At 42.0% G+C, this 20,672-nt stretch overlaps 4 protein-coding genes across 5 annotated transcripts in view; all 4 read right to left on the bottom strand.

Moving 5' to 3' along the window:
• LOC134189700 (integrin-linked protein kinase-like) overlaps positions 1-1,559 on the bottom strand; it is a 5,425-nt gene extending 3,866 nt beyond the window's left edge. The window contains exons 1-4 of the mRNA XM_062658054.1: positions 1,470-1,559; positions 1,231-1,396; positions 770-865; positions 359-455 (exon numbers count right to left, since the gene is read on the bottom strand). Of these exons, the coding sequence (XP_062514038.1) occupies positions 359-455; positions 770-865; positions 1,231-1,396; positions 1,470-1,555 (445 nt within the window). The 5' untranslated portion in view covers positions 1,556-1,559. The remainder of the gene's footprint in view (positions 1-358; positions 456-769; positions 866-1,230; positions 1,397-1,469) is intronic.
• A 173-nt stretch (positions 1,560-1,732) lies between these two features.
• LOC134189800 (snRNA-activating protein complex subunit 1-like) lies at positions 1,733-4,127 on the bottom strand. 2 transcript variants are annotated; one of them, XM_062658182.1, is made up of 11 exons: positions 3,932-4,127; positions 3,846-3,876; positions 3,574-3,702; positions 3,404-3,511; positions 3,233-3,307; positions 3,053-3,169; positions 2,865-2,983; positions 2,721-2,754; positions 2,271-2,330; positions 2,094-2,213; positions 1,733-2,028 (listed from the first exon to the last, which is right to left on the bottom strand). In XM_062658182.1, exons 1-11 carry the CDS (start codon positions 4,063-4,065, stop codon positions 1,939-1,941), a joined length of 1,017 nt encoding a protein of 338 aa, XP_062514166.1. In that variant the 5' UTR covers positions 4,066-4,127; the 3' UTR covers positions 1,733-1,938. The 2 variants fall into 2 exon arrangements, with proteins under 2 accessions (XP_062514166.1, XP_062514167.1); XM_062658183.1 differs by having other exon boundaries at positions 3,446-3,511; positions 3,932-4,120.
• A 2,435-nt stretch (positions 4,128-6,562) lies between these two features.
• Positions 6,563-8,427, bottom strand: LOC134189554 (magnesium transporter protein 1-like). Its single transcript, XM_062657863.1, has 10 exons — positions 8,303-8,427; positions 7,949-8,242; positions 7,807-7,889; positions 7,679-7,736; positions 7,377-7,517; positions 7,229-7,318; positions 7,005-7,068; positions 6,864-6,935; positions 6,721-6,811; positions 6,563-6,660 (listed from the first exon to the last, which is right to left on the bottom strand). The coding sequence occupies exons 1-10, from the start codon at positions 8,417-8,419 to the stop codon at positions 6,648-6,650; spliced, it is 1,023 nt and encodes a 340-aa protein (XP_062513847.1). The 5' UTR covers positions 8,420-8,427; the 3' UTR covers positions 6,563-6,647.
• Positions 8,428-8,736: 309 nt separating this feature from the next.
• On the bottom strand, positions 8,737-20,299 carry LOC134190096 (extracellular matrix protein 3-like). Its single transcript, XM_062658522.1, has 11 exons — positions 20,238-20,299; positions 20,092-20,166; positions 13,764-19,181; positions 13,173-13,550; positions 12,955-13,104; positions 12,320-12,886; positions 11,697-12,184; positions 10,151-11,633; positions 9,836-10,023; positions 9,629-9,775; positions 8,737-9,566 (listed from the first exon to the last, which is right to left on the bottom strand). Exons 3-11 carry the CDS (start codon positions 19,177-19,179, stop codon positions 9,024-9,026), a joined length of 9,360 nt encoding a protein of 3,119 aa, XP_062514506.1. The 5' UTR covers positions 19,180-19,181; positions 20,092-20,166; positions 20,238-20,299; the 3' UTR covers positions 8,737-9,023.
• Between the last annotated feature and the right edge of the window lie 373 nt (positions 20,300-20,672).

The raw sequence follows: 20,672 nt of genomic DNA, 5'->3' as shown, positions 1-20,672 counted from the left end.
TGTCACAGCATACTATCTGCAATCTTGGAATTGAGACGTAACAAGGCATACAAAACTTGCACTAACAGACACTGACTACTACTAACAAGTATCGTTATAACTAAAATAAGCTCAGTGCTGAGAACACTTTGATCCTACAAGTGATACAAACAGTTAGCAGTTATTCACTGGTCTGTATGTATATAACAGTAGATACATATGTATACTATACACTAAACTACAGCATAAACATACTGAACTATAAATTCTTAATATTGTGAACAAAAATTTGCTGCTGCATAATTCACGCAAAATTCTAATGTGGGTTTACCATCTACAAACCACAAATAAAGTCATGTTCTTATGGGTAGTGATTAACCTTTCAGTGCAATACATAGACGTCGTCGACATTTATCAAGTGGAGTTTGATTGTCTTTGTTAGCTTGAGCAACATTAGCACCTTTGCTCAATAACAGCTGGAAAACAAAACATTGTATAATTGAATATAACTTAAACCAAAGACAGTTATGAGACACGTATAATGCTGTGCTGTGCTGTGTGTGTGTGTGTGTGTGTGTGTGTGTGTGTGTGTGTGTGTGTGTGTGTGTGTGTGTGTGTGTGTGTCAGTGTGTGTGTGTGTTTGTGTGTGTGTGTGTGTGTGTGTGTGTGCGTGTGTGTCAGTGTGTGTGTGTGTGTGTGTGTGTGTGTGTGTGTGTGTGTGTGTGCATGTGTATACCATTTAACACAGACCAACTCCATGCAAATTACAGAGCACATATTAACTATGCACCTCAGCGACTTCACTGTAGTTCCAAAAGCAAGCGTAGTGTAATGGAGTGTTGCCGTGTTCATTCAAAAACCTCAAGTCAGCTCTCTGTTTGATCAGCTTTACAACAGAAACAAGGTAACAGAAAATCAAAAAGACAAAATATGATTAGGCATATAATACAGACAGACAAAGAAGCAGGCGGACAGACTGACAAATTTTCTTTATTTTTGACTCTAACTGCAAGTATCAGAACAAACAGACAGCAACAGCCAGCCAGCCAGAGACAGGTAGGCAAACAGAAAAATGTTGCACAATGTACACACACAGACACAGACACAGACACAGACACAGACACACACAGACACACACACACACACACACACACACACACACACACACACACACACACACACACACACACACACACACACACACACACAAGTCTAACAAGAAATATTCAGCAACCAAGCTATCTATCTCACGGATCGAATGATGTCCATATGTCCATGAGCCGCAGCAAGATGTACCGGAGTATCACCTCCCATGTTCACACAATTTACTTTAGCTCCACGTGCAAGAAGCATGTCCACCAACGTTTTATGACCCTGACGCACTGCCCAGTGAAGAGGAGTAAAGCCGTGTTCGTCCCTACAGTACGAGTCATCAAGAACGAAGAGTCATGAGAAGTTATCAAGATCAAGGCCTAAAGAGAGAAACCGACGTGCAATTCGGATCGTTTTCAACAGAGGCCAGCCAGCGGCGAACATGATCAACGTTTCCTTGTCGCACTTCGTAAAAGATGTCCATTATCCTAGTACCTAGAACGCGCGCTAGGCTTGCCTCGTACACCCAGACAAGCTCCGCACCTCGTTATGAAGTAGTGCCAAGTAGTTAGCCACACTACCTACATGTCTTGAGGGATTAGACCAGATATTACATTATAAGTAACACGTGCACGAGTCCCTTGATTAGATTGACTGTCAGTGATTATAATTGTAAAGCTTAGAGCAAAATATATAAACTGATTAATTAATTATTATCATTAACATTCGTGATAATCTAATCCTGTGATCAGGATTTCCGGTAAAAAACTCAAAGTCTCCTACATTCATAAAAATGTAAGTTACTGTATTGTAGTTTTAGAGATCAACACCATCTTCCTTGTCCTCAAGTATCAACTGCTTGTTTTCTCACTTACTAGTTTCTGCATCTGCATTTCGATTTCGTTGTTTTGAGCCACTAGAGGAATCTCCTAGTATTCTTCTTCTTTTTCGTGATTTCTACATTAATGTCAATCCTATCAGTAAATAAATATACATTATACAATGTTTGGCAAACCATTCACCTTTTGCACATGTACACCAGAAGAAAATGATCGAGATCGAATTGCTCGACGACGATCCAAGAGTCCTTGGTCGCCAGTGTTAGTCAGAGAAGATGTCTTTGAACCAGATTCTACCTCAGTCTATGTACACCAAACAAACAAACTCCATAACACTACAAAAACACATGTTTGTATTACTGAAGTGCTGTGAGATGTTTCTTGTACAACAGACTTTCCAAATGAGTTGCCACTCTCTGCCTACAACAAACTTGCCCATCACTCAAGAAACCTTGTCTGTTTAGTGTTAATTAAAATAAACAACAACCAACTCAACTAGCTGCAAACAAAACAATTGTCTCGCTTCAGAATAAATAGTAAGTTTGGCCAAAGATGTATCCTCCAACTCAAATACAATCACACATTAGAAACCATCATACACATGAAAACAAGAAACAGAACTCTTAGATGTGCCCGCAGTTCTCTCGCACCATAAATGTACAAACAGATCTCATCCTCATGCTGCAAGCTGTTGAAAGGAAATACATTCACATCTAGTCTGCTAAGTATATCGGGGATTGTTGTTAATTCCATATTTACAGTTTCGTAGAATAATAACAATTCAATGTTTCACGGTCATAACAATCTTACCTGCAGTTGAGATTCAAGATGTTTCTCTACAAATCTAGAGACAGCAAACAAAACGTCACTGTTAGTAGACCTTTGTGACATAAATTTACTTGATTTGTACTGTTTGTTTTCATAAACATACTGGTCTAGCTACTGCAGACTTACTGTTCTATTTCATTTGGCATTCGACTGTTCACAATACTACATGAAGCTGCAGATTGTGGATGACTGATTGCCAACAAAGACTTAGACTCAGTGTAACGATCATTAATATCTTTCACTGCCTTTAGTAAACAGTACAATGCAAGACATTACCTTCAAGTTCATGTAACAACAACAAAAACCGCACTCACTGAAAAGGCACTCTTATCTAAGACTGTTGAGATAACGTCATGATCCCGTGCTCTAGACTCTGCAAGATGATTTAGTCTGGTACTGTCACAGTACACAATTCGTGATCCCAGACTCAACTAAAATAATAAGAAAGTTTAATTAAACAAATAAGCTAACATATTGAAATCAGTTTGTTGTACTGGCAATGATGTTGCTGTGTAGAAAAATGCTTGTTGAGATTTCAGAAGCCGAATAACAAACTCAACATCATAATGCTACAATTCGAGATGTGAAATATAAATATCCATTTCTCAATGCTTACACTCGCTGTCTGTCTGTCTGTTTGTCTGTCTGTCTGCCTATCTGTCTACCTGTTTGTCTATATCTTTCTCTATTTTGGTATACAGCCATACTTCGCCTTCGTGCATTTCTTTACACAAGGAATCCAATGCCTTCCACATCGACTCAGTCAATCTAATCTACACATATAGACAGCTCGAGCTTATACTCTACCTATTGCAGATAGCCAACAACGTCTTACTTTCATTTTGTTTTTGCGAATTTGAGTTTTGTAAACAGAAAAAAGAGCATAAACTGCACCAACTCGAACCGGATGTGAGTACTCTGGAGCTAAGTATTCAGCAAACGTGTGTAGCATTCTCTCCACAATCTATTTGAACGAAAACAAGAGTACGCAAAGTTGACATTACAGTACTAAGCCAACAAATGCAGAAAACAAACTGACGTGGCATGCATGCAGACAGGCAATAATAATTAATTAAGACTGGTAAACGAATATTCATTGGCTCTTACCAAACACTGCTTTGTAACAGCTTGTTTAGCACTAGACAACAAGGTAGCAAACACTTCACACCACAACGTGAGTTTTTATTGCTTACTGTTGCAAAAGGCCAAAATTTGTTTTCCTCCACACTTCACTAAATTTTGCAAATCTTAGCGTGTCCTCTTGCACAAACTTTTGTAGGAGGCATTTACAGTCTTCTGCTATCGCCCAAACTTCACTCTGCTCCATCACATCCGGGAGCTGTTTTGGGTAAACTTGATCACGTGTCACAATATGCCGTCGTTTCTTGATGATGAGAAGAAGCAACGAGTTTACCGTGTAGCCTCAGTAACGAAGACAATCTTTCACTGGGGAATTATACCATTTATAATCTATCTAGGTTGGTAGTAAAATGCGACTGCTAGAAACTGCACGTGGTGTGTGTGTGTGTGTGTGTGTCAGTGTGTGTGTGTGTGTGTGTGTGTGTGTGTGTGTGTGTGTGTGTGTGTGTGTCAGTGTGTGTGTGTGTCAGTGTGTGTGTGTGTGTGTGCATGCATGCGTTCGTGCTGTTCGTTTATCATAAAATGTAGTGCAGTCTGACATTATTTATTGTTGTTTCAGGAGTGAAACGGGGTCAAACTGATCCAAATCTACCTCCATTTGATTGGTCCAAGTAGGTCAAACAATCTATTTTCCTAGAGCGTAGTGTACAATCGGCGTTTCTTTTTAAGTGTTCTTTTGTGGAACTAACAAGTGGTCCAGAAGACACGGCATGAGGAGCATTAGAATGATTGTTGGACTAGTAAATTGGTCACCTCATATCTGTCATACTAGTCTATGTCTAATGTACAAATAGCTTTCAAGGTTCAACAAATTGTGATATGCACCTTTTATATAAATGGCATTAATTCATATATCATATCACGTGCCCTGCTATAGTCCAGCCAAGTCAACAATGTATTGACAATACAATAGAATGAGAATAACAACAAGGGCCTTGAAACATGATGCAGACATCAATACCCAAAATATAGACATTACAACTTCAACAACCCCACCAATAGTAGCAGCTTTAAATCAACATCGCGTCCCTCACGCATTTGACAGAAGAATGGACTCTCTAGCACAGAGCTTACACATGCAAAGGTAGCAAGTAAAGAACACTTATCAAATAGTTAATATCTCTAGTCTTCCATGTCTTACAGTCTGTGTTTAGTTTACCTGTGTATGCAGTTAAGTGAACTCTATTCTTGAAGAGGCACGTGCAATGTATTACAAAAAGATAACAATGATACAGGGATGCACAAAAGGAAAGAGAAATAATAAATAATCCCCCAGCACACAAAGAATAGTAGATGTTGTCCAACAGCCTGTGGTGACTTGGTAAACCAGGTGATTCCACCAAACAGGAACTCAGTGGATGCATGACTCACACCCATATTAAATCTCAACTCTGGTGTCCTCACAGCAATGAATTATTGAACAGATCCATGGGAAAAAATGATGAAAAAGAGTCTAGACTACCCCTTGTAATACCCGCTGTCATTGTTTATAATTCCTGGACATTCTTTCAGGTTCCAACTGACCACTCGAGAGCCTCTATTTCTATTCATTCGCAATGTTTCAATGATCAACCATGTGCACTTGCTTATTGAGATCAGGTGGTTGTGTTTTGTTAGCAGAAGAAACCACTACAGACTCCCACAGACTCCCACTCTGACCCCTACACCTTAATGTCCCGTGTTACTACATGCATAAGGCTCCTATTTATTCCCAGCATGGAGTATATACCAACATAAGAAGCCTTTTATCTGTAATGTTTTCCTACAGAGAGAAAGTCAGAGTCTGTTACCAGTTGGGTCTGCCAACATTTGCATTGGATCCCTGGAGAACTAGCATTGATACTCATCACTGGGGGTCTCCCAAGAGACTAATAACCATCCACCGCTGGCCTCCTATTTCAATATGTTTATCCTGTAGATAGAATGGGTACAAAGTTGTCAACAACCTCCCTAAGACCTCTGGGGAATTGACACTCCTATGAAGGTGCCCTGGCAGAGTCGCCAGGGGAGGGACGTTTCTATACACAAGAGACAAACCAATATATGACAAGGCGGTCTTATCCCTTTTCTGATAGTGGGCAGATAGTCTGTGTTTCCTTGCAACAACAACTACTATCATTGCTGGTGCTAAGATTAAGATATGGTGGAGAGAGAGAGAGCAATATCATAGGATTGGCCTAGACTAACCCAGATTGGAAATAATGAGACAGAAGGCTGGGGTAAACAATACCAACCAAGACACTACTTTGATAGCTTATCAACAACAACAGATAAGGAATAAGTTTCTCTGAGAAATTTTCAATTATAGAAACAAGGATTTCTCTCACACCCAAAACTATACTTTTAGGTTTACAAAAATAATTTTGTCTTCCAGGGGAACAGCTGATGGATGGTGGATGGTAAAAAGTAAAGTACATTGCCAGGTCAAAACTAAAAGAAGTAAATACTGCCCACCACATGTCAGTTGCAAAAAACAAAACTTTCCTCACAACACAGTGAAATCAACTGACATGAACGAGAACTCAAACGTTTCTTTTCCAAAGACTATGGTGGGTGAGTGCTGAATGCAGAAGAAACCTAGTCAATAGTTGGCTATTTGAACCCCAATTCTATATGTTGTATTTGGACAGAAATCATTGCATGACACCATCCAATACATACATTGACTCAGTGCAGCCAGTGAATGTGTTTGTAACACTGTTTGCCTCTTTATTTACGTTACTTCAGAATGGACAACATCATCTAAATGATTTGTTCAGTCCACAGCTTTCACAACAAAAACCTACGAGCAAGCAATCCAATAACAATCACACAACAAAAGTGTGTTGACAAGATAACTCACCTGTATGGATATCCTGGATACTTGCTCCTGAAGATGTACAGCAAAAGACTGAAAACACCAACAACAAGGACTAGACCCAATATTGCAGTAGCTAAAATGCAACAATGTCAAAGCATCAGGTTTCACAAAACACAAAGTCTTACTTTTCTTCGAGCTGCCTCGGCTTCCCGGTGCCGTTTCAAAAAGAAGAATCCAGCCAAAAGTAATGGCTCCATCTATACAACAAACTAATGGCTTAGCAAATATGCCCGTTGTTTTACAGAGGAAGAATGTAGTAAACTTACGAAGAGCCATGATGATGTAACTCTCAGAAATAAACTGATATTGACTGCTGCCATGGATGTATGCCTGTACATCAACAAGGTCAAGCTACACAGGGCCAGTTTCACTCTGTATATAAGATTATCTCTTGCTTAGAACTATCGTATGAACCTATCTCTAGCAGCAGGTAGGCTTGGAATACCCTACTACAAACTTCTTACTTTATCAAATGAACCATATTTCTTACGGTTTCTCCAGTCTGTGGGTTCTTGTGAAACAAAGGTGGCCCTCTGATCTGATTCCACATCTGACCCGAGCTCATAGCAAATATAATACACTAGCACCACAAGCAAACTCAGTTTTTCTTACATATAATAGTAGATGACAAAACATACAAGTGCTGCATAACCCCAGTTGGTTGTACTATAGAGAAAGGAGATGTCAATACGTGTAAAATATGCTAGCAGTCCTATAGTTCCCAGTGCCAAAAGCATGACGATAGGTACTGTGTAGTTGGGAGGACGAATAACTCGTATCTATAATGAAAGACAAAATCCGACTCACTACACAAAACTGAAAGCAAACACAGAAAAGCAAACTGACAAACAAATAAACACACAACTGGACAGACACGTGGTAAAACAAACAGACAGATAGACAGAAAGGACAAATGAAGTGACAGCAAGAAAAAACTTACGGGAACGCCACTTCTATCTTGCACAAATTTTGCAATGGATTCTGCACCAAGTCCTGTTCTAATCACATGAAACAACAAGTAGTAGTGCTGAAGAACAACAACATACTTGTATATTACAAAACAGAAACCTTTGCAAATCCATAGTGTCCTGAGCCTTTCTCTTTCCTGTTGGAGGAAAGTGTACAAACAAAGGAGCGGAATTAAGTTTCATCTACAAACACTCAGTCACTATCTTGCACGCTGGACTCCGAGGCATACGTGTGCGCTTACTGCCTGGAAAACGTCCGGTCCTTCATCAAAATCGACCATAGTGAAGAACACGCGCGACGAGTAGTCGCTCGAAGAACGCCATGAACTAGCCACAATCTCGTATTCCTCGTGCCCTTGCCGACAGACCTGACACTGTCGCTGTGGCTGCAGAGCGGTGAACATCACAATAATCGAGTAGTTGCGAGGCGAAGACTTCACGTATTCGCGAAATTTGTCGCCATTGAGGTTTATAATTGGTTTGCGAAGGTTCCAGTCCAAAAGCTGCTTGACTTTGCCCTCTAACTTGACTGTTGACTGTAAAAACGCTAGAATTAGGAAGTTATTCACACTTTCAATCTGAAACAATGTACTCACGTCTTTTTTTGAAACTGCCTTCTTCTTTGCTGACGTGACATAATGTAGTAAGAGTATCATCACAAAAGCGAAGCGTAGAAGTCTACAAACAGACGTGTTGCAAACAGCTGCTGCCATTTTGTCGTTGATATCAATTAGTCATCCACGTGACAAAGGAACTATATACAGTTTGTTTCTAGTAATCTTGTGATAAAATGTTGATAAAAAGTTTAAATTGTTTGTAGCTGTTGTACCTATTCTGTGCAACTTCTTTCTAATGTTTAATTTTAAATTTTATTAATTTAATAAGAAACTTAAATTTATATATTAATATAAATACTATTACGCAGGTTTTTGACACAGATGGCACCCGCAGCAAACAAAATGCAACTAAATTTCGACCAGTGTTTTGTCTCTAACGCATGTGATTCAGTCAAGTACAACACATGCTCATCTGTAGTAGGTAAGCTCTTTATTGCGTTTCTATTGGTCTATTACAAGTAATCAGATGCACACTGTACATCTCCATATGACAACCCAAGAACAGAGGTTATACATACCCCTTCTAATAATACCCCATTATCAAGGTGTTGATTATTAAACGGGAAATGAAAGATTACAGCTCAACATACATGTAGCACTAGAGACTAAATAGAACACAAACAACTCATCTGATCACTTATTAGTAAGTCTCAAGTCTCCAAGTTTCTAATCCCTATTTATTGTCCATTCATTTGATCCACTATACTTCAGTGTTGTCGTCATCTGGAGGGACCCCCGACTTCGTTGGAATGGCATTCGTTGCCGAATGAGTAGGAGGGGGAGCAGGACACTCAGCAGACTTTGCCTCGCTTCTGCCACCACGTCGTCGTACAACCACAACAATAATGATTATCAACACTATGACAACAAGAACTCCTGCCACAGCAGCAATAATGGGAGTAATGGAAACACCACTGCTGGGTGTGTTCACAGCAGCATTATCGACTCCAGGATCTAAACCACCCTCTCCTGGTAGAACACCTTCACGATTTAGATTTTGATTTGGAATTGGATTGTTGACAGGGGTCTGTGTCTCTCCATCATTGGGTGTTAATTTCTCATCAGGATTTTGAGGTACCAAACGTATCATCTGCATGCCTGTGCCCTCCTGGTCTTCAAGCTGGCCATTGACATCGCGCTTTGAACGCGCAGGTTCGACAACATGGAGAAGGGTAGAACGACGCCGCTTGTTTGATGAAAATCTGTAGAGAGCATGCACAAAGTTGTCTGCATTTGCTGAAGTCTACAACACACGGTAGCTAGTCAAATAACAAGCTGATGACAAGATAGCCCATAATAGCTTACCTGATAGAGCGGAGCAACGTCAAACTGAAATCCGTCAACATTGGCATCCGACGTTATGGCAGCTGCACCTGGGACTTGTGAAGCACTACGCCCATTGAATGAAACACCATCTAAGTCTGCATTAGTTGTATCTGGTTCTCTAACATCCTAACAAAACAACAACTTGTTACCACACATTGTTGTCGTCTTATATAGTATCCTCATTACAATGATCTTCTTTGAGTACAGCAGTTCTTGTCTGTCCCTGATACAGCCATAATGTCCATTGGCCGGGTCGTATCGTGGAACGTAGCCTTCTTGTCCAGCACATACATACACTTTCTCCAGATTTAGATTGAAGTTTGAGCCGATACGTTGAGATGGATCTACCTGGATTCGACCATACACCTTGGCATCTACACACAATTACAAATACTTCATTAATTAATCTGCCACCACATTACAAGTTTGCTACACGACACACAGACACACAACTACATGAAAGTTTGCAATAATGTAACAGCCAATAGAACAGTATCTTACTTGGAGTAAAGACTTGATCTATGTCAGCGCCAAAGTCCGCTGTTGACTCCATTAGCCATGTGGCCTCTTTATTCACAATGTACAACTGCGTGTCCAGTCTGTACTGTGTGTCAACTGGATTGCTGGTCTGCTGAAATCGTAAGGGCAGCTCAAATGTCATCTTGCTTGCAGGATTACAATTGAGCGGATTGGAGTAGCCAACTCCTTGAGCCACAACACAAGGAATCAGTTTAATCAAGTATGAGTCTGTGTAGTCTGGCAAGGTCAATGTCGATGACAATCTCCACACTTGCTGAGCATTCACAACAGTCGTGGGACTGGACAACAGCTCCAAAGCAAACTGCCTTGATGGGTAGTTCTTAGACATCACCATTGAACTCTCACCATCATGTAACAAAATAAACTGTCCTCTAAATCCAGCTTTGGAGTAGAAAGTTACTCTCAGCCGACCATTTTCATCAATGTAGATTCTCTGAGGATGGATAGAACTCTGGCTAACATCCAGAGACACTTGCTGTCCCTGTTGGTTTTGATAATCAACCACTTGATCAGTTGTTGTCATTCCACCTTCCCACAAAACTTGTGTGTCATAAACAAATGACATCTTTACTGAAGAGTCTTGCCTGAATGTCACCCAACGATCAGGACTGTCTGGTGAATAATACGCAAACCCTATATGCAAAGGTAGCTGGACATCCAGGTGAGATTGAGTGTTGTCTCGAATTGTGTCATCTGGGGCAACTGTGCCACCGCACTTGGTCACTATCTCACTCATGTTGTAGTAGCTCTCAAATGTCCACATGCATTTGTTCAAGTCTAGACTGCGATAAAACTGTAAAGTCGGTTTTGATCTCATTTTTGTGTCATACTGGTAAGCCAAAACTTTTCCTTGAGCATTCTCATTACCGGTGTCTTCTGTCAGGAAGTTCATTTTTGTTGTGTATTCATTGGGCATTAGCAAGTTGGAGCAAGGGTGGGACCCGGTCCTGAACCCACTTTGTGTAAAGAGAAGGTCATAGTTAGTTGGCTCTTGTGTTGATACAACAGGCACAAGTCCATTATAATGTGGTACACGAACAATGATCTTGACCATATTTGGGAAGTTGGGATCTTCAGGACCAACGTATGAGACGTCTGTTGAGAAAGGCTCAGCGCCAATCACACTAGAATCATATCGTGGGCAAGGTCCATTGCCATCACTAATAGACACCACATCACCCTCACTCGGGATTCCGACTATCTCGGTATCTGAATCAGGGCCTCCCAGTTTCACTGGAATTGCTGTACATTGAACACGACCGCCTGACTTTAAGTACACACTATCCAACACCATTGCATTCACATCGGCAAAGAAGGTGCCAGATGTAAGTCGAACAAGATCAGAACCCTTGTCAGCAACCTTCCATTCATATTTTGTCCTTGTATCATCGACATCACAAATGGGGCCAGCCTCTGCATACCGAGGGTGCTTTGGATTACAAGACTACAAAGACAAAACACTAAACTTAGAAACGTGTCTTAACACTTACCACTACAGAAAACTTACACTGATGCACACAACAGGGTATCCCTCATCTGGATCTCTACCCTCGCCTGCATTATCATAATCTTCCAATGATACGACAACAGGTGGAAGAGGAAATACAGGGGTATCTTCTAAGGTCTTGCCATTCCCAGTCTTCGGATCATCAATGAAGATATGAGCAACAGCAGCGTCTTTCCTGATTTCAGCTCTGTTTTGAAGGTCGTCACCTATGCGAACCTTGAATGACTCTCGACCTTCAGCCACTCCATCCCCTAGCACTGCAATGGAAACTATAGCTTGAGACATGTTCGAGACAAATCTGATTTGTTTTGAGAAGGGCAAATAATCTGTTCCAGATTGAGCTTGTGTATCCTCTGTGTAGACTTGGACAATAGACAACTGTGAGATGTCTCCCAGTCGAACGATTGTGAGGTTTGCATAGACGGAATCATCTGTAGATGCTGGTTCTTCAACCAAAAGCCTTGTCTCTTTGAACAGAATAATGGGCTCTACAGACACACAGTAAATGATCCACTAATCAGAGTGAAAAGCAGCCAAATATGAATACACAATCACAGAGACAGACAGACAGACAGACAGAAAGACAGACAGACAGACAGAAAGACAGACACAGGCAAGCTTACTGTCGCCATTGTCTTTGACTATAATCTCAACGACGTGTGGCCTGATAATACCTGCCCCATCAGGACTGTTTGGTTCACTTAAATGCAGTCGGAAAGATTCATCTGTCTCTTCCAAGGTATCATCCATGAGCTCTACTCTACATACCTTCCTTCGCTCTCCTGGTGCAAAAGTGATGATTGACGCATCCGAGTTTGGCCTCTCCGCAAAGTCCATCATCACTTCTGCTGATGCTTGCCGAGTATAACAACGCACTGTTGCTTCCTTACTTGTATCTCCAGTCCGAATAACAACTACTTCAATTACACCATCATTTTCATTCACAGTCACAGTCTTTTCACTGAATTTGAACTGAGGCCTGTCAGACACTGTGTCATTGATATAGACTATAGCACGATTGGGAGATCCAACAATAGCATTCATAGCCATGAGCAGACGAGCCTGGAATGTCTCTACGCCTTCAATGGCTGGATTGTTTGAATCATCAACTATTCTGATGTCTACCTTTGTTCGAATAACGCCAGGAGCAAATTCCAACATCTGGGAGACTGGAATATAATCCAGACCAGCTAAATAAATGAACAAAGACAATATAAATATAGTGTTTGTCACAAGAGGTAGCACCATGTGTCTTTACGTTCGGCCGATGCTGGTTTAGAACGAGCTGTAGCAATTTGGACACTGCCTGGCTCTGAAAAGTCAGTGCCCTCTCGAAGAACTTCAACCGTCACATAATCATCACTCTCATCTACATAATATTCCTCCTGTGCAAATCGGAAAACTGGGACTAAATATAAACACAAGCATGTTGTACATGATTGGTAAGAACCAGTAATAGATATTACTAAAGCTTACCATCACTGTGATCTGTTAGAATGGTTACTTCCGTTTCACTTATCTCTCCAATCTTGCTTCCTGAGATCGTTAGCAGATTGACATTGAAGGTTTCATCTTCCTCATTAAGTGAGTCATCAATGATTATGATGCGACACATCTTCTCAGTATCTCCTTCCAAAAACTCAATGACACTTGAGTGTGCAGAATCTGGGCGCGTTACATAGTCTGACTTAGATTCAACAGTAAAGGGTGTCGTTCCAGTGGCTGTGTTGGGAAATGTTGAACAGATGACTGATGTCTCTAAAATACTGTCACCAGTTCGATGTATTGGTATGAGTAGTTCTCCAACATCCTCCTGTACTCTGTATTTGGCTTCACCAAATGACAGGGTGGGTTCTGAAAGAAAATCATAAACAATTACGCACATTACATGTCTGATGTGATGACTTGCATGGAAAAAACGTTCACTCCAATAAAACTTTTAACCATATATTTAATATCATATTATACTAAATAATTAATCTTTAAACCACTTTCCGATACTGTAGCAGTCAATGTATTCAAAAAACTTTGTTAAAAATTATCTTTGTTATCTAAGATGTTACCTACCATCATCCTGATCAACAATTGTCACAATAGTCCTTGTAGGTTCATCCAACACCGTGTTTACTGGTTCACTCAACTCAACTCTGAAGCTCTCGACTCTCTCATACTGCTTGTCATTGATGATCTCCAATTTCCATGTATTTTCCTTCACACCAACAGCAAAATAAACTTGCGGTGAGCGTCCAGGTTTGAAGTCAACACCCTTTTCTGCAGTCTCTCCAATAGCCTTGATTGTAACAAATGATTCCTGATTGAGGTCTCCATGCCGCTTCAAAGTGATGTACAAAAAGCCTGCATCTTCCTTTACTTCATAAAATGCAGAAGCAAATTCTACATATGACCAGTCCAAACGAATTCGTTGGTTGAAGAGAGTGTTGCCAGCACTGTCAATAATATTGAATACAAATATGTCACTTGATGCATTGCGATTAGTTAATATATAGCAAGCTTTGCCAGCATTCACTTCTTCTTGTGTGAATGAAGTAACACTTGCATTGCCAGTAGCCTCGGTTGTGATGTGTCCAAATTCTGGTTGTTCCACAATCACGTATCTCAACTGTGCAACATCCGAGTCAGGATCATCGGCCTCTAATCCACTCGTAGAAAAGCAGTAACCCACATCACCCGAAATAGGATTAGGGGTATTCTTGACACCAGGTCCAGGTGTAATACTAGGAAACAGATTGATGATGGGGAGCAACCTCATAATTTTGGGTGGCATGTCATCGATTGGATTTACATTTATAATGAAAACTTGTGACTTGTGTGTTGGCCGCTTACTGGTAATGGAGGGATAAAACTCCCTATTTGTTGAGTCAGACACAGTGAACTTGAATTCATCTTCAATTGTGTCTGATCCATCATGTTCATATGTGACCAAATTTAGATCAAGATCCTCTTGCGTGAACTGACGACCAACTTTGCCTTTGCGACGCACTTTACCATGCATTGGTTCTTGTGTGATAGTAAATACGATCTTGTTTGACGCTGTGTCTGCATCTTCTGCCCTTAGCTCAAATGGAGTGATCCACTTAGATGCACCTTCATCTAGACTCAGTTGATTATTAAAGACAATAGGAAGTGCATCATCTGTTGCTGTAATCATGATGACAAGAGTTCCTAAGACATCATTGACTCCATCAGTAGCACGAATTTCAACTGTGTCCATGGTCTCTTCACCAGTCGATGTATGAACATATCGTATCTTATTTCCTGCCAAATCAAGCTGAGTGAACATAGCCACTGGAATACCAGGATTGTCCGAATTCTCAAGCCTTCCATACTGTGCAGCCTGAACAACAGTGTACTTTATCTTTTGATCTTGTGAGTTCTTATCGAAAGAATGAAGAAAATCTGTACTGATGACAACGATGTTGTTTTCTCTCACTACAGCTGGCCGAATTCTCAGTACAGGCGGTGTGCCATCAACTTGTGGAATATTAATGATAAACTCCCTATCAACGAACGTGTTAGATCCATCTGTCAAATCAAACTTAAAACGATCCCTGCCCCCATCTTTGCCATTGCTAAGAAACCGGACTCTGTTGCCAGTGATATTAGCTTGAGTGAAGTTGTTGTTGACTGTCAAATTGCGCCATACATTGCCTACCAGTAACTGTAGATAACCCATCCGAGGTACCACGCGCAGAGTATAAGTAAGTGTTTCATCTTCACTGTCAATATCAGTTGCAGTCAACAAACGTTTCCTAATGATTTCATGAACACCAAGCTTAATCAAGTTTAGTCCTCTGTTGTATTTCAATCTTGGTGTTTCATCATCAACTGGAAGAATGTTGATGGTAATTGTCTTGGGCTCTTCATATTTGCCATCAGTAAGGATCACATTGAATGTATCAGTTTTCGACTCTGTGTCATCGTGCAAGTAGAATATTGCACCCCTAGTTATGTCATCCATTGTGAATGACGTGATCTGCACATTGCCAGCCAAACGTTGCTCAACAATCTCTCCATGGTCAGGCTGCTTAGTTATCACAAATGTCAGAGTCTGCTTCGGAACATCTCCATCAGTTGCTCGTAAGCGTGTGGGGGTAATTCCCAACACTCCCCCTTCATCAACAACAAATGCCTCCACAAACATCTTGGGAGGTTCATCATTCTCTGGTTCAACAACGATGTCAAAATTAATAGGCTCAGCTTTGTTATTTTCTGTATCCCCACAGACCATTGTAAATCTGTCAAGAGATGGCTCCTGTGATTCACCAGAGTCAGTAGCTTGGACATAGTAAATGTATCCATCAAGAACATTACGAATTGTGAAAGTATTAATTGATTTGCCACGTTGACTTTTTTCTCCTCCCTCCACTGGAGCTTGGTTTTCAATGTAACCCTCATTAGGAACAGACGTCACCCTACAAATGATATCGCCAATGTTTGTGTCCAAGTCTGACACTGTTAAGTTGTCAAACGTGATCTGAGAGCGTCCACCTTCAAAGACCTTGAATCCTGGAGTGACAGTCACTACAGGTGGTTGGTTATCAACAGGTAGCACAGTGATTGTCAGCACAATTCCCCCTAGAATGTTTCCACCTGGAACATCTGTTGAATCATCGGTGATGTTCAGTGTAAATGTGTCTGTATCCTGTGAAACACCAATTTCACCTCCAGTGTGTACATATATCACCAAACCATTGAGAACATCAAGTTGAGTAAAACTGTCAGCAACAGTTCCATTGACTCGAATCTCACCCTTCGTTGGCCTCTGCACAACAACAAACCTTAGCCTCAAGTTATTTGTATCAATATCAGTTGCCTTGATAATTTCTTGTGTAATGGCACTGATACCATTTTCATTTACTGAGATTGGTCGTACATGCACTAAAACTGGTGGTGTGTCGTCACGAGCCATAATCTTAGGACGAATGGTCGCTGTCTGGTTATTTTTGCCATCTGACACAACAAGCTGAAACTGATCTGAAGTTGTTTCAGATCCTGTGTGTTGGTACGTGATACGACTGTTGTCTACTTCAATCAGTGTAAAACGATCTCCCACACGAAGTGGCACTCCATCTCTGTATATCACTCCATTCTCTGGAATTGACTGTACAATGAAAACAATCTGTGATCTATTGGAATCTTGATCATATGCATCTAAATGCTCTCGACCAAGAACAATCATCTTTCCTTCTCCAACTGTTGGTTGAATGTCACTTCGAACAGTTGGAACTACCTCATCCATAGGAATCAATGTAATTATAAATTTCTGTCCACTCAGTGTGTTGCCATCGGGATCAGCAACAGAGAACGTGAACTCAACAGTTTTCTGTCTAGTTCCCTGTTCACCAGTGGGAGGCCTGTAAGTTATTTTTCCATGCTTTAGTCGCTTTTGAGTGAATGTTGTCACAACTCTGTTGTTATTATCAGTCAGAACTAGAAAACCAGCAGACCCTGTGTCACCTACCAGTTTTGGCCCATCGGTGATGTTATAAATGAGTTTATCATCCTCAGTGTCTATGTCTGTGTAGAGTAAAAAGTCGCTCAATAATATCTTGGGCCGTCCTTCTTCCACATCCATCTTGAGAGGCTTACCAGGAACAAGTGATGGCGTTAGATCATCCAGCTTCTGTATTTTGATTTTGAAACTCAACACAGGTGACCTGTTTGGAGGAGTAAAATCATCTTGCACTCTGAATCGAAACTCGTCTTCAAAAACCTCACTATCATCATGCCGATAAAAGATTCGGCCATCAGCAAGATCTTGCTGTGTAAAACTAACAACTGGCTTCTCGTAATAGCCATCCACAAATGTAAAGCCAGTTAGAGGATCTGGAGTTTCACGTTGTCTGTAAATGAGCTGACCAGCTTGGGGAAGACCTGTTGCTTCCAATACAAACCTAATGGATGAGACCTGTGAGTCAACATCAGTTGCACTGAGATGAAGAACAGTGATTGGCACAGTTTGTCCTTCCTGAAGACGAAGAAGGACGTTCGCAGTCAACCTAGGGTGTTCATCATCGAGAGGACTAATGGTAACGGGAATAAGGAATATGACCTCATGGCGACCATCATTCATACTGAACACTATGTTATCAGAATACGTGTCACTGCCATCATGTTTATACTTGAAGACACCTCGCCGCAAGTCGTGAACTGTAAATGTGCGTGTTTCCTCGATATTCCCATCTTCATCCTCCTTGTAAAGAGTTCCGTGATGTGGGCCATTAATTGCTGTTACTACTACATCGTCAACATTATCCTCATCCGAGATAACCAACACATGCCTGTCAAAAGGACGACTTTGACCCTCAAACAGAGTGAGTCCCTTATTCTTAGTAGTCAATGGTGCTAGCGTGTTCTTAGGATTGACAATTATGACCAGGTTGAACTCATCACTTGTCTCTCCTTCACTGTCTACAGCCTCGAAATAAACTTCAAAAAACCGCTTGACATCTGAACCATCTGTAGGTGGGGAGTACGCAATCTTCAAGTCTGTCACATCCTGTTGTCTAAAAGCCTGCAATGGTAAGTTCCTGTCATCCGTGCTGACAATGGCTCCTTGTCCATCTTCTAATGGTCGTGTAATGTTAAAAATCAACTCTCCAGCGGGTGTTTCTGCATCCTCTATACCAATGATATCCGGTGTAATTGCAGTCAGGATAAACTGATTTACTTCAAGGACATACAAAGCTGCAAGGGCACGGGTTGGACTTTGATTGACTTGTGCATTTCTGATTCTAACAAGCACCTGGAAATACTCACTCTTGATCACACTATTGGTACTCTTGTCTTTCAGCTCTACAAGGACAGGGATGTTGTCTCTGTCAGGAGATGGTGGACGAGTATGTCGATATCTCACACCAGCATTTAGAAAAAGTTGGCAGTCCTGCATAAAGCCATTAGTTTCTGCATTGACAAGTTCTCCATATCGTGGCAATCCACCCGGTTGAACAAGCAAAGTCAGACGACAATCTGTCGTTTCTGAATTATACGAGAACGTGAGCTTTGAGGAATCAATGGGACCAGACGTTCCGCCAGGCCGAGGCACCTCGAGTGGCCGATTATTGTTCACTATTTCTAGCTGAACAAACGCCACAGTGATCTGCAAAGTTACCGGAATGATAACCGTCTCTGTCGAACTGTGGATTACAGCCTGAAGAGCCACTCGATCCGTCTGCGGAGAAATTGCTCCAAAATGAACATACTCAATTGTGTCATCCGGGTAATTGCAATCAAACCGGTCAGTAGTGAGCGCACCAATCAGTTGGTCCGTAGGGTTGTTCCTCAGCACTATCAGCTCGCAAACATCACCCTCTTCGTATTCAATCTGCAAATCACTCCGCTGTTTCAAAAACGTCAAGCGTCCTCTCTTCACCGTCACCGGGTTGTTGATCCTTACCCGCCGTCTAGCGGATGCGCACAACACACACAAATAGAGAAACACGAACAGAAGCAGCCGCTTCATATCTGCAAACGAAACGGAAGCGCAGTTACAAGACTATCAACGTACATGTCCTGAGTATGCATGCAACGTAGTTAGCTAGAGCGAGACCTGCAAGGATATACATGTGTCCGAGTCAAAACAGATTAGTCACTGGCACAAGCAGACACTAAACGAATTCAATCAAATGGCTAATAATGAGTCAGAGATTGTGCACACAATTCGTGACCCGAAATGCAAACGATAAAAACAAGCGCCGCAGCGGTCTCACAATCTACGGATACGCAAGCGACAGCAGAGACTGATCTGGACAAAATAAACTTCGAGGAGGGCCACGACTGTCAGCGTCACCTTATCAACATAATTGCCTGCCAACGCGCCACGCGACTGGTGTTGTCCCAACGCGGATCGCGTGACAAAACGATTCGTCGATACCGAGCCGCAAGCTCACATGTGAAATGCTAAACTCCAAGCGAGGAGGTCGAAATGCGCTAATCGGATTAGCACTTGGAAGGCGTGGCCTCCGGCCTGCACCAACAGCCCCGGCAAAATATGCTGCATTGATCGAAGCGGCATCCATTGGAATGGAATAGCCATGATGGCATTCGACGGTTATGGTCACGCACGCTGCGGTTTAGCGCCGTCTCCAGCTGATCCGTGCAGCGGCGTGATGCAACTCAGCGAGAGCGACACCGTTTGTTTGTCCGGCACGAAATGCGAGCCGCTTGCAAACTAGTGCGCTGTCACGCTTTTCGCACGTCGTTGCGTCCCTCGAGAACGCGTCCGACAGAGGGTAGTCTCGCGAGACGCGGACGTCGGGATGCACGGGAAGCGAATCCGGAAACAAATGCGTAGGCTTTTCCTAGACGCAGAGCTGCACGATCGGTCGCATTGGTTCACGTTCCAGTTACGAATCAGTGCATTGTGCATACTCACTGTGTCCGAATGTTAGACCTGCAGCAAGCGAGAGCTTTCCAAGTAGCAACGATGAGGTCAAATCCTCCGACAGACCTAGACAGTCAAACGCGCTTATAATTATGCTGCACAGTGCTGCATGCACACTGCAATGCATGCACGCTTACCAGTGAGGCTGGATATGCGCTAGGATAACCTGTCGACCACACCGCAACACTGCACGCCGATGGCACGACTGACCGGGTCTGCACGCTGCACAGGGCTTTTGCCACCGAACTGCCGGGGGCTTGCGCAGTCAGGGGGCCGGGTCTGTGTGTACACACACACGTTTCGCGACCGACAGGCGGGGCTTGTAAAGAGGCCATGGCGCCGATGTGTCGAACTGATAGATGACGTAGGCAGCGATGGCCGCTGTAGGAGACCTGATGACAGGAGAGAGATTTAGCGGTCACTTTAGAGACATACAATTGCCGTTTTTCTCATTCGTTGAAAAAAGTATCGGATAATAAAGCGAGCAGCGAGATATTAGCCAAAGTTGGTCCATTCAATCGACCACGGCACGTGCAGACGTTATCCAATTAGGCCATTTATCGTGCTTTCGA

This window comes from Corticium candelabrum, chromosome 14 (genome assembly GCF_963422355.1).
Source record: "Corticium candelabrum chromosome 14, ooCorCand1.1, whole genome shotgun sequence".
Taxonomy (NCBI): Eukaryota; Metazoa; Porifera; class Homoscleromorpha; order Homosclerophorida; family Plakinidae; genus Corticium; species Corticium candelabrum.
The sequence above is the reverse complement of the archived record's forward strand: the minus strand, read 5'-3'. Positions and strand labels throughout refer to the sequence as shown.